At 48.4% G+C, this 13,235-nt stretch overlaps 1 protein-coding gene across 2 annotated transcripts in view; it reads left to right on the top strand.

Moving 5' to 3' along the window:
- The window catches only part of LOC118509655 (homeobox protein araucan-like), a 106,482-nt gene that overhangs the window by 47,065 nt on the left and 46,182 nt on the right, over positions 1–13,235 (top strand). For both annotated transcript variants that reach the window (XM_036050609.1, XM_036050611.1), the window contains exon 2: positions 5,428–5,871. In XM_036050609.1, the coding sequence (XP_035906502.1) occupies positions 5,428–5,871 (444 nt within the window). The remainder of the gene's footprint in view (positions 1–5,427; positions 5,872–13,235) is intronic.

Here is a 13,235-nt window from a genome sequence, read left to right as displayed (position 1 = left end):
TGCTCCGGTTGTGAGGGACGATAAATCATAAATAAAATTGGATACTTACTGCCCAGCGCTCAACACGTTCCACAGGGCGGAGTGCTCGTTAAACCTGTGTTTATGGCGCGTTTGGCGGGAGACAATGAGATTATGAGCAGTGAGACATGAGCCACACTCATTTGATGGTCCGCAGTAGCAGTCGGGTTCGGTTTACCCAACCGATGGGGCATGTAAATTCTGTACAAACATTCCCCTAATTACGGTGCAGCGATCGATTTTTTTACCAAACATCGAAAGAGGTCCTTAAAGTCCACCGGAAGCTAAGGTCCCCCCACGTGGCACGTGGTCACCAAAATGGTGGTACAAATTAAAGCAAAACGTTTACCATCTCCACCAGCGAGCGCCGGGAAGCCGTTGTCGTTTTGTGGTTTTTTTTTGTCGCGTTTACTGTGGGCCTTTTGTTAATTCCAACCAACCATCAAAGAACATGATTCTCGCGGTAGAAACATTCCACGCCTAAAAAACCTCACTGTTTGGGGTGAATTCGGGGTGAATTCGGGGTGGAAAGTGGAGGCAAGCAAACCGAACGAAGATAAATCACAAAATTAATTCTGTTTAAGACATCATTAAAGCGAGTGCGATCAAACGCGCAATTTAAGGCGCAGGCTCGTACAAACACAAAAAACGGCCAAACACCGAATGCTCTCGAGGACATCGTTCCCCACCCCCACCCCCCAAAAAAAGGACAAATAGAAAAGCAATCTTTCCGGTAGGAGGGAAAAAGCGTAAAATAAATGACTGCAATGGCACTCGTCGTGTTGAAAACGTTCACCGTTTTTGCTGTGCGATGGAACCGAAAGCGAGTCGTCTTCATCGCTTGGCAGGAAACCGGGGAAGAGACCGTCTTCGTTTGCACTTAATTCTAATTATCTATTTTCAGCTAATTGTTTCGGTTTCGCCCCCATGACTTTGAGGCTTCATTGTGGGGGGGGGGGGGGGGGTTGGCGTAGCGAATTGATTAGCATTTAGCGGCTCTGCTCGAGTCGAAGCATTTTACTAGCTGCGTAGTTGAATCGCATTTTTCGCGGACGTTCAGAACTTTTCAGAACAGAACGAGGAACGTTGCCTTCGTGAGATGGAGACTGCGAATTATTATTGGCACTTTGTTGGAGCACTGGTAGAGAAAGGAATTGTTTCAAACCCGAACCGAGCAGCGTTTCTTTTATCGGACAAAACTATGTAGAACTAATGGGAACACAACTTACAACTTAACCAACGTCCCGGCCGTACAGCGGACCCAGCGAATCGAAGTCGCGTATCACCAATCCGCGTGAAAACACGAGCGTGAGCTCGCGCCGATGGAAAAGTTATCAAAACGGCAATCGGACATGCCTCCTATACCTTCGTCATCTTGTGTTTCGTGTTTTATTTTTCCACACCAACAGCCGGTGGCATGCGTTAATTGAGGCAAACTGATTGTGAAGCAATTGTGTTGCCTCGAGTGTGTGCTGTGCGCCCCCAAAGTGTGCGGTTTGCTGCTGATTACCCATCGAGTGCGCGATAAATGCTAACGCTTATCGAAACGAGGCAAGGTGTGGAAAACTGAGTGTGTGGTGAACAGCGTTCGACCACATATTTAGACTCACCTCCAGAACGGGAACAAATCTTCACACTAATAAACCGTGGCGATCGTTATTATGTGGGTTACGGGAAAGTCTTCACGCGGAGGGTTGTCCAATTTGGCGACATCTTAATATATTTGTACCCAATTCGAGTCGCATTGAGACCGTTTTGTTGGGTGGAAAATATTTCACCAATAAGTTCAACCATCCATCCTACTGCTCTGGTGGGCACGTTCCTGGGGTCCCAGCTATGGGCAGGAGGATTAACGCTGCCCTCGCCTTCTTAATAATAAGTCATGCGTATTTAGTCGCTGCTACGCCCGGCACCGTACTAGCGTCTTACGTGAAGGTTTCGTCTCGTTGCGCAACCCGGAGAGACCCAGCGATGGGGTGGAATGTGTGCTCCCTGGCTAAGTGTATTTCAATGTTTCCCCAGCGTGTCGGTTGCGGGATTAATTACCCAGGCTGAACCGGAACCACTGCACAGGAGAGCCTCCTCACTGTCGAGCGTGCGAGCTCTCTTTCTCTAAGTGCTTCTCACCTCCTAATGCATCCCTGTGTCCCCGTCGCTAAACCCTTCCGCAAGGGTCTACCTCGAGACTCAACGGGCATGATCCGGTGCCCGTCAACAATCGTTCCGCCGTCCTCGATTGCTCGATTGCTAAATTTGTCTAGACAAAATCCTTCCTCCGGGCAAGTCAAAGCCAACCAGGTCCTTCGATTTTTCGAATGCCTCGAGGAGGGGATTTTCGGCGAGCAGAACCGTATAGGTTCACAAAACTTTATCCTACCTTAATCCAACCTCTCCGGGTCGCACAAGCACAGAGACATTTTTCAGCTTCATCTTTTCGGTTCTTGAAGCCCGTCAAGCTTTGCAGACTTCCTTCAGAAGTCCCTCCCGGAGTGTCATCGAGCGAAAAAGGGTTGTCTAACGATCCAGTCTCGCAATTTTCTTCCGGTGTTTCTTTCTCGGTACCTCTGTCACTGCACGACGATGAGTGAGACGTGTGGACGTGATGGTGTGTGAGAAGTAGGTGAACCTGCTCAACGAGATGAGCCCGGATACGCCATTTAATCCTTCTCAATATCACAATTACCCAATCTCCGTGCCGGCGCCTAACAGAGGAATGTATTAGCATGCGAAGAAGCTGACGGCTTCGGAAGGGTCAGGACGGAAATCATTCTTTGCGTCAGAGGTTGTCCAAATGTTGTGGCACCGTGCGCATGAAACGAAGAAGACAAATTGATTGCCCCTCTCGGCCATCTTTGTCGATCCCACCGGTCGGGGTGCCCTTTCCATTCGATTCGAGTTAAGATTTATCGCCCGTAGCCTGTCCGGTCATTTTAAATAAGATTAAATTTTCTGATCGACATTTCCGAAACCTCGTCCGTGTCGGCGATTGGGGTGGATGTGATTTTTATCACACTTGTTTTGTGTGTGTGTCGTTTTGTTCTAAAAGCCCATCGAGAGTTGTGGACCTCGGTTTCGGTCACATGTGCAAGTGGGCGTAATTTTTGCATTTTTGCTGCCATTCTTTATCCGGTTTCGGGAACCTGGCTGATGGCCGCCGTCACATTTGACATGAAGCAGCGAGGCACAGAGAAGACGCATAAAACCTGTCCTGTGATGTGTGGAGTTTGAAGAATTTTTCTAGACGACTAAACACACCCGATCGGCGACACTTGCCAGCAGTGTCGCTTGTACCCAAACTCCTGAAGTCACACAAACACACTCTGCAAGGAACGAATGAACGAACAAGCGAAAACCAACGAGGGGAGAACCTTTAATCGCGTTTAACTGTAAATTAACATATTATATGACAAATATTAAAATCAAATTGACTATGCCATTCTATCATCGAGTAATTTGATACGTTTGTGGAGAGCGACGTGCGACGATGCGACGCGTCGTTTGATTATTTTCGACGTTCCTTCTTCCCGACCAACCTCGGCTACTTTCATTGAATCGTCTCCTTTCGTCGGGAGGTTTCTGGGAGAATGATGGCCAAACGCGGGTTAAACGGGCGCTTCAAACGGCCTTTTCGGGTCGGGTATTTTCTGTGCGGATGCTACAACGCTTACTCTCGGGTGAGTGTGTGGGGCCTCCGTCATTATTGACTCCGAGATTGGGCCCGAGCGCATGAAGACGGCGAAGCTGCGAAGGCAGGCAGGTGGTTTTCTTGCATCCTTTTTCAGGTTCTTTCTATTGCGCCAGACTCCCTCGAGAATAGTTGGTCGAGCGCCGTTCATGACACATGTCTCAAGGGGTGAAGTTTTTTTCTTTTATGGCGTGTCTATTGGGGAGGATAACTTCGTACATCGGTGTTGACATCTCGAGCCCCGGCGAGAGGAAGTTCCTGCTTGCGGCACGGTGTATTTTGATGGGACCGGCCTATGACGCTTCGATGCGGCTTCGATATTATTTCCATATTATGCTCTACGGCACATGGAAGATTCCTGTTCGCCCACAGTCTTTCGGGCGTTTGGTCCTCCGCTCAGGTTGACCTTCACACGATGCTATCATTCCGTTGCATCGATTATTATCACCTCCGTCTTCGGTCGGCCTCAACTCTTTCACCTGAGCAGAGCAAACCGTAACGAATCTAATCTTATTCTCGCTTTGGATATCCCTGGTCGAAAGATGGCTAATCCGAATGTCGCTGATGCTCTCGTTTCCGTTTTCGGTGCCCCGCGTTGGGAAGCTGCTTGATAAATAATGAATTGGTGTTCAGGGTGGTTCCGAAGACCCGAACAGGAAGCTGGGGAACACACAGTGCCCAAGTTCCACGATTCCACGCCCTTTCATTAGCCTCCGAATCACATTAACTTATTAAACCGCACCCCACGCAGGCCAACAAACGTGTGCACAAGTGTCAAAATGTTGGCCGACGGAGGGTGTACGAGTGGTCTTCTTTCTTCTTTTCCGCCACCGCTTTTTTTTTTGCTGGTTGTTGGGTCGTTTGTTTGTTTTTCTTCCCTTGTTGGCCACACCAGCGAGGTGAGATTCCGATGGGCTTTGCTTTTGTTTCAGATCTCGACCTCTCGCCAACCGCAAAACCCTGAACGAGAAAGACCGGCCATTAGATTCATTATTTATTTAAGCCTGTTGCGCGTTTTTGTGGTTGTCAGGGATCGAGTTTTTGGGGTGGAACTGGTGTGTGCGTGCTTGGGTGTGTGTGTGTTGTTCTCCCCAATGAAGCAGAGTATCTGTACCCGGAGCCACAATGTCTTGGAAGTGGTCCGAATTTGTTTGGGAGGTTTTGTTTTTTTTTTGTGTTTGTTGGTTGCTGTTCTTCGTCATCAAAACCGGAACGGTGTAGATCTTTGGTTGTGGTTGCCCATCAGTTTTATTTTTGTCGTTGTTGCTCTTCCTAGCGGTTTTGACATTCGCCTCTGCCATGCCATCATTAGCATCGCCGAATGCACACGCTCATCACGCCTCGAGCTCCGAGGGTGCTGAAGTGGATGAAACTGTAGAGACAATATTTGAAAGCATATTAACACTCCGTGGAAAGATTATTACGAGCGAATGGATGCGAATTTGATGGATCGATCGGCGTGGCATGAGGTTACGCAGCGATCGATCGATCGATCGTTCGCTCGATTGATCGTCGATTTCAACGCGATACCGTGCGTGCCGGTTTGTAAGCGTAGGACGCACCGATCGAGAGTCATAATAATTTAATTAAAACGTGAACCCACATCGCGGTTTTCGTGCCGGGTTCGCCCTGGACCGGCTGCCTGGAAGCTCACTGGTTTCGTGCGGTTTTTTGATGAATGTGTTTGTTTTTCTTTCTCTCTCTCTCTCGTTTCATGGCTACAGCTGCTCGTTAGCGGAGGACAGACGACGACCGCAAGTTCCCAGTCACCGATCTCCGCCACGAACGCGCCCTCGCTTAGCCCCGGCGGGTCGGCCACCGGGGCACCGTCCGGCGCCCTCAGTCCCGGTGCCGTCTCGCAAACCTCTCAGAACAATGCGTCCCTCGGTGGGGGTGGTGGCGGCGGTGGCGGAGGAGGTGGTGGAGGTGCCGGTGGCGGAGGTGGACCGACGACGTCCTGCTGCGAGAATGGCCGTCCGATCATGACCGATCCCGTGTCCGGCCAGACCGTCTGCTCGTGTCAGTACGATTCGGCAAGGTTAGCGCTGTCCGGGTACTCGCGCATTCCCACCGGAAGTGTCGGTGTGTACGGGACGCCTTACCCCTCGACGGAGCAGAACCCCTACCCGAGCATCGGTGTGGACAGTTCCGCCTTCTACTCCCCGCTGGTAAGTGTCTTGATTATCGTTTCTTGAGCGCGCGCGTAGATGATTTATCAATTAATATTCCAGCACCATATTGGGCCCGAGTGCCAAAGTTGAGTGAGAATTTATTGGGAAGTTGTTAGGTTTTCAATTTTTGCAAATCAAGAGTTCAAGAAGAAGACCAAGCCCATTTCTTCTCGTCAAATACTAAAATCCGTGCTATGAAAGATTTCTTATTAAAAAAAGGAAACTTAAAATTCTTAAAACGCTTTATCCGATTTCTTTCTCCAGTATCGAGAACAGCTTAACGCCGAACACGCTTCGAACTCGTCCACTTTCGGTAGCATTGTTCGCGCACAGCTCGCTGGCACTTAATGAGGCCGGGCGGGGTATTTCGCATTCCCGTCACGAAACCACTCACTCGATTATTCGCAGGTTTTTCATGGGGTTCTTTCGGTCCAGTTTCCGCGCCTACCTGTCTTTTACCATGGTTATCTCTACGCCGAGTTGAAAAATTCTTCAATGCGTGTGTCCCTCGCTTTGCTTTTGTGTTTTTGTGGACACCCGATTGGCGAAAGAAGGTGAAAGGCCCCGGCCTCGGTGTGGTTTCGTTTCGAAGGAAGATAATACTGAAATGTGGAAGTAAGTAAGTGCGAAAATACTGCATGTTTATGGCTAGCGAAGCGATTATCCTTGCGGTAGAGCCGAGTGGAGTAAAGAAAGCGAAGGCGACACTAGCACCTAAGACCTGGCAGTTGTTGAGGAAGTATCTCTTGCATGTTTTATAATTGGAAAACTTTAAAATATTTTGAGGGTTTAGTAACTTAAGAATAGTAGTAAGACTTTGCATTAAAACAAGTTCATACTACTTCTTTAGAAGACCATTATCAGCTCTCGTCCAACACCGCAATCCAAGTCTTTCAAATGCTAGCTTTAATCGGACTAATATATAGCTTGATCAAGACAGTAATCATCACATTTGTTACCACACGCAGCAAAGCGAACTGTGCCAGCAAGAAAAAGGCTGCCGAGTACCGACTTAGTATAAAGGATTACTCATGTAATGCGGACGGCAGTGTGGAAATGTACTTGTGAAAACATTACTCTACAGCACACTTCGTAAAAGGATTCCACAAATTCAGCGCTCATGTATGTGGTTGCATGAGTGTGCCGGGTTTGTGTCAGTGTATGTGCTAAATGCGCGCATGCGGCATTGTTCATTGCTTCTTCTGCCCAGTGCACACACAGGGGGTGAAACTGACCAAACACTTAGCACGCTGCAGCTCTGTCTCGAGTTCCTGCCAGTCGCTCCACGTAACTCCACTCACTATCCCAACTGTTTCGTTATCGCTTGTTTGGCAGGATCTGTGGAATGCAAAACTCTGCTTCTCCCATCCAGCCTGGTCTCGGCGGGACGTGGACCAATTTTTCTTTTCCGACTCGACCCATTTCGCCTCTCCAGCCGAGTCCTGCATGCCCGTGTGGTAAAATGTAAGCGCAAAGCACAACAGCGTAATGGTAGTACTCGCCACCTTCGCCTTCGGGTTAGATCGTTTGTAGTCACCGTTCGGTGGTGGTGGTGGTGGTGCCGTATACTTAAAATAAATGTATAACAAGATGTAAATTAAACCCCGTTTTTGCTATAAATACGAAATTACCCAAATGGCGGTGGCTTTCGCTTCGTGCTCCGTGTGTCCAGTACGTTCGTGTTCGTGAGCAACTATCCATTCGCTTTAAAGTCTTTGTGTGAGTATGGGGCGGACTTGTGGCGTACTGTGACGACAAGAACTTTGGCCGCTAGAACATTAATGAATGGTCGGGGGGAGGCCGTGTGCAGTTGGTGCATATTTCCTGACAACACTAGAATCTTTCTCAAGGGGAGACACGACGAAACCCGGGCCAGACAGCCCGCACACTGCCGATGTCTACACAAGCTAGACGGAGACTTGAGTCCGAGAACGGTGAGAACGAAAACTTTTTTTCCTCCTAGTAAGCAGATTATTGGTGTTCAATTACAAAACCGAATAGTATCCGCTAGCATGCTCCGGAATGTAGCACTGCCCCGATACCGCGTTTCAAATTGCTCTCGAATCTCGGGAAAAGTTTAGTGCCAGATTAACGACGCAGCTACGTGATACGTGTGATGCATTTTGGGGCGAAGCCTTCGTCGACTCAAACCAAAACCGATCAGTTCAATCACTTAAGTGGTGGTCGCGGCCATCTTATTCTCCGGCCAGCAAAGCAACCCAACCCGTGTCCCACCCCTGTAACGATGCTGTCAGACGAAGAACTGATTTAACAAACCATTATCGCATTAGCGCAACAGCCTAGCCTGGACGGAGAGGTTTGGGGACGATTGGCGCAAGGAGCTTACGTGACTTAGTGGAAAAGCCGAAGGTCCGTTTTGTCCATTGCCGTTAGTCTGCACTTGCTGGTTAGACTCGAACAAATGTGTCCCCGAGACATTCCCCGTGGGCTAATGAGTTTAATGTTGACCCGGTGGTCCATTTCTTGAAGATGGAGAGAGAAAGAGTCGTTGGGAGGTTTTTTTGTTGTTGTCTCTTCTCCCTCGCAAACCAAACAGTCTTTCAAATGAAGCAAATAATTGTTACCATTAAATGGTTCACTGAGAACGTATTTCGAGGGTTCCTAACGATCGTCCCAGGCCCAGTTACCTTCCGTGTGTCCTCGCGCGTGTAAGATATCATTACGCCCAATCGTCGTGACATATGGCGGTATCGGTTACTGACACCGGAGAAAAGCGTTTCACGGCTTATCGTTGATCGGAACACGGGACAAAAAGGCGAACGGTATCAATCAGTCAATCAGTTGGAATTGGAGTGGCCTTGACGATAGGAAAACGAGTAGGGGAATTGATTTTTACCTCAACGCATCGATAGGACACGAGTGGGCGACTCAGTTTCAGCTGAGGTTTTTCGAAATAGATAAGCAATTTACTAATTATTTCACCCTTCTACGGTTCGTAAGCGGTGCAGAATATTTGGAAACAATCATATTTTCGTTGATGAGATCTCCACGATAAGCGTGACATTAGATATTTGGATTTCTAGTTAGCATCAACCTCACAGAAGGTTTCCGACACTGCCCACCAAGTCAACCACAAGGGCCACCGGAGACGAAAGCACTGATTATCGTCGCGGATAATTATGTCCAAACACGAATACGCGTTTTGTGTTGAAATGTTGGAACGATTCTTATCGGTTGTTGGCATGATACCGGCCTGGTATACCTATTTCTGGATTGAGTAGAACCTATTTCCTTCCGCTCGGGGTTGGGGGTTCGGGCGATAAACACCTTCGGTTCTAATGTGTCACCACCGGTGTCGGTATCCTTTCCAGCCAAGGGAGCGTTGTACAAATAGTGACTTTTTCCCTTGCCCAAATGTTTGCTAGCGCGCGCCAAATTGTGTCACTAATGAGACAAAATCGAGCAACTCCAAGGGAAAGCATGGCACGAGTGCGTAACAGCTCGAAATGCACGATATGTGTATTAATAATAAGCCCGAGCCTTGGGGAAGACTTGCGGCAGGAGAAAAGTTGTGGTGATGAGTGGTGCCACCCGGTCGGGCGAGGACGTTGAAGAGCACTACAGAGAAAGGCAATCAATTTTGACCCCGTTTGCATTTACTTTGATTTACCTCATTGCTCAGATTTTTTGTTGTGTTGTTGCTGTTCTGTTACATGTACTTCGGCTTTTGATCCGTTATCGACCGATGCGTCGACCAACGTACGAGCCGGTTGGTCGACTGCAACCAACAACATTCAATATTGCTCGTGACATTTTGTTCCCTTTCGGCTTAACTTGAAACATCGCGTTATCTACGCTATCGTTACAGACGCCGTCAGACGATCGTCATACGCGGTTCCGTACCCCAAGCGTTTGGCGTGATACGGCGAGCGGCGAATGCGGCTGACAGAAGAGTGCTTGACATATCTTGACAGCAAACAGCGGAAATCAATCGATGCGAAAGAGTTTGGAAGAGCACGGTTTCCGGGACCGATTGGAAGGGAGGAGGGAGGAGGGGGGGGGGGGGCATGATAGGGCCGGAGCTGGTTGGGGTTTTGCGTCAGAATACGATTCCAGGTGCTTGCCGCTGTTCGGGTTTCGTGCTTTTCTAAGCTTACGAAACAGCGAATGAATACAATTTGACACAAAACATCACTCTCGACAAGGGCATTTTATTTGCGTTCGTTCTTGCCTGAGTTCATCCATCATGGGGGCAGTAGTAATGGGTTTTCCGGAGGAACCATTAAGGAGGTTTACCTTAGCATTGCAATTATATACATCAACCTGAATCAGTATTAAAAGAGTTCTTGTTGTGAGAAATCATAGGAGTGTGTGAGGAGCATCGAGGTGACACGAGTCTACTAGTAGAGGTGTAAGGATTATAAAATTATAAATAAATTAAACAATTTGTTGGAAACGTCGTCTTCACACATAAAAAGCTAATGTATGAAACCTTCCACTAACCAATCTCAATCAATAACCATGCTCGGATGTTGGACCGAAAACCGCCGATGTGCGTTTTGTCAATGGTCGTAATTTAAATTAATTTTTATTGCGCATACTCTCACGCGCACCTTCAACCACGAACTGAATTCCACTTTGCGCAGACGCGCGTTGCGGAATCCATCGATTCGCGATCTAATCTACCAATTCGCGAACCGACGGCGTACGGGCTATCGGCGTGCCGCAGTTCGCAATGAAACTCCCCATTTTCAACACCCACCAACCGAGCGAAAGGAGAGAAGCTGGGGACGGTTCATGGTCGACCATATCCATTTGCGCACGTACCGGTGAAGATTTTTTGCTGTGATGCAAACGGAACGTCTCACACGCACACACACTCGCCACATGGGCAAATGGTTTTTAATGAGTGAAAAATTAAGGAATTAAAACAGGAAAGAGAGGATTTCAAGCGAAAAGGGCGAGAAATGGGGTTACCAACACACGTCGATCGTCGGAAGAAGAGGACGATCTGAGGGCGATGGTGACGATGAACGATGGCAGAAGAAGAACGAGCCCGGCAGCAGGCCGACAAGATTAAGAGAGCGCGCCCAGAGGACCAGAACGGTACAGGAACGGTGAAAACAATTTTGCTTAATTATTCGACCACCGGACCACCAGAAGGGATAGGACTCCCCGAAAAAAGGGGTCAATCTCGAAGGTCTCCTCAAGACTCTCGCCGTCGTCGTCGCCGCCATCGTCCAGTTTTATTTGCGGCCGTGTGTAAAGAGGTGAATCACAGAACAATGCAAAACAAAGGCTGGCCGGGAATGGAGAAGACATTGGAATGAAATTTATTTGCTGAGAATAAAATTAATTGACAGTTTCATTTTATCTAATTTCAAATTTACTTACGAAACCGCGTGTGCCTGCTGTACGAATGTCCTTCCTGGTGGCAGGCCAGATTTATTCCACCCCGTTAGGCCGCGTACAACCCTCGTACGGCCAACTTTGGTCCAGCTTTTCGTCGTCTTTGTTTTTGCATATCGTTCCACATCGATTCGACCTGTCGGGGGATAACTTCCCCGGCTCAGTTTGCTCTTGTTTGGCCAGTTCGGCTTTCGTTCGATCTGTGAACGACTCATTTAAATTCGTACATCCCCCTATCCTGGGCCGGGGTTTATTTCGCGCTTTGGCTGTGTATTTTCCGCTGGCCTAACTCAACCTGTCATCACCTTTTTGGTTTGCGATCGGCCCGGTCGGCTGTGATCGAGTATTTATAGAGATCGGGCAGCGATCGTGTGAGCCAGTGCTCGGAAGGACCGAAAATCAATCGTCTAACACTACCGCTCTCCAGCGCTGGGACCAGATTTCGAAACCGACCAAGGTGTCATCGGTCGGGAACGCCGGGTCGGTCACGGGAATCATTAAGCAGTTTTATTGATGGTGTTGTGCTCACCGACACCGCGGAGAAAAAGGGAACACAAGCACACTTCCATAACGAGGTGTAATAATGATGGTTTGAAATTTTAATATTCCAGCTTTTTTTTTTGGTTCCTCGGGTGAAAGAGGGCCACCCAGGGGATTTTTCTGGACGTGTGTGTGTGAGGTTTTTCGATTTTCCTTCTTTTACATCCGTGGTGGCAAAGGTCTCAACTTTTTATTTCCGCTTTGTTTTAGTGTGGAGTTTACGAAGTGTAGGGCACGTGCATTCGCCGGTTACCGATTCCAGCCGTGTCCCATCCGGTGGTCCTCGGTGGACCTCGAGGCAGTGATCCGACAAAACGGGTACCTCCCACACACAGACACAGGTGGCAATGATTCGGGGAGGCAGCGAGAGGTCCTACCGAAAAGTAAAACGTTAACGGTCGAAGAATACTGGTAGCCCCAATTAAAGCGTATCCTCCTGTGTGTTCTTATACGGCTCCGGGTCGGTTGATGTTGAAAGGGTCGGTTGTGTAGCACGTGCAGAAGCGAACGTAAGACCTTTCCCCTGTATCTTCACGATCCATTTTTATCGACCCTGTCGTCACCATCGACGAGGAGCCCACCTACAAGAGAAGCACTGCACCGAAGCAAAAGCCGTGTGTTATCGCGCTGGTGGGTTGTTTTACTTTTCGTGAGCTTTCCAGAAGGCAATTAATTTTCATGTCGCTCATGGCGGGAAAAGGGCCAAAACAACGAAACCCATCAAACCGTCCTGCTGGCGGTAGATAAAAATGTATATACATACATCAGCAACCAAATACTGAAGTACCGAAAGAATTGGTCGTCCGCCCAACTCCAAATCTCATTGCAACCACCTTCGGCTGGGAGAGACCCGGGAGCGATAAAGGCACATAAAATTAATCTTAATTTGCATCTCAATTGAAGGCAACCGAGCGAATCATGTTGAAAAGATGTGTTGCTTAGCAAACCTTAGCTAACGGCCTAATTTACTTATCGCCGATGGTCGTTTGGACGGCTGCTAAACCGCTCTAAAGAAGCTCTAATGCTCCGGCTGTAATTAAACTGCTGTTTAAGGGGCTTGTATACAACGAAACTACGTCGTGAAGAACGCGGGAAGATGAATTTGAGGTAATTGGTATTAAATTTACTTGAATAAGTGTCTTGTGCAGTTACCAAACTTTGTACCGAACGTCTATCAACAAAGCCACTCGACAGTGCAGCATTGCACCGCAACAACATCCCGAGATGCGTGCGTCCGATTGTCGAACAACTAATTACTGCATCGCTGCATCTGTTGGACGATTTAAATTCCTTGCCAACCCATTACACCGATGTGTTATTAGGATTAATAATGAGCTTCCTTGGAGGATGAGGTTTCTCACCAGACCAGGAGCGGGGCAGTCTCAGGCTGCGGTTGGATTTTGGATCGCAAATAGCAATGTCCGATGTCCTTTATCTCGCAGAATTCCACA

Source organism: Anopheles stephensi, chromosome 3 (assembly GCF_013141755.1).
Source record: "Anopheles stephensi strain Indian chromosome 3, UCI_ANSTEP_V1.0, whole genome shotgun sequence".
NCBI lineage: Eukaryota > Metazoa > Arthropoda > Insecta > Diptera > Culicidae > Anopheles > Anopheles stephensi.
Note: the sequence above shows the minus strand (reverse complement) of the source record. Positions and strands in the feature narration are given on the sequence as shown.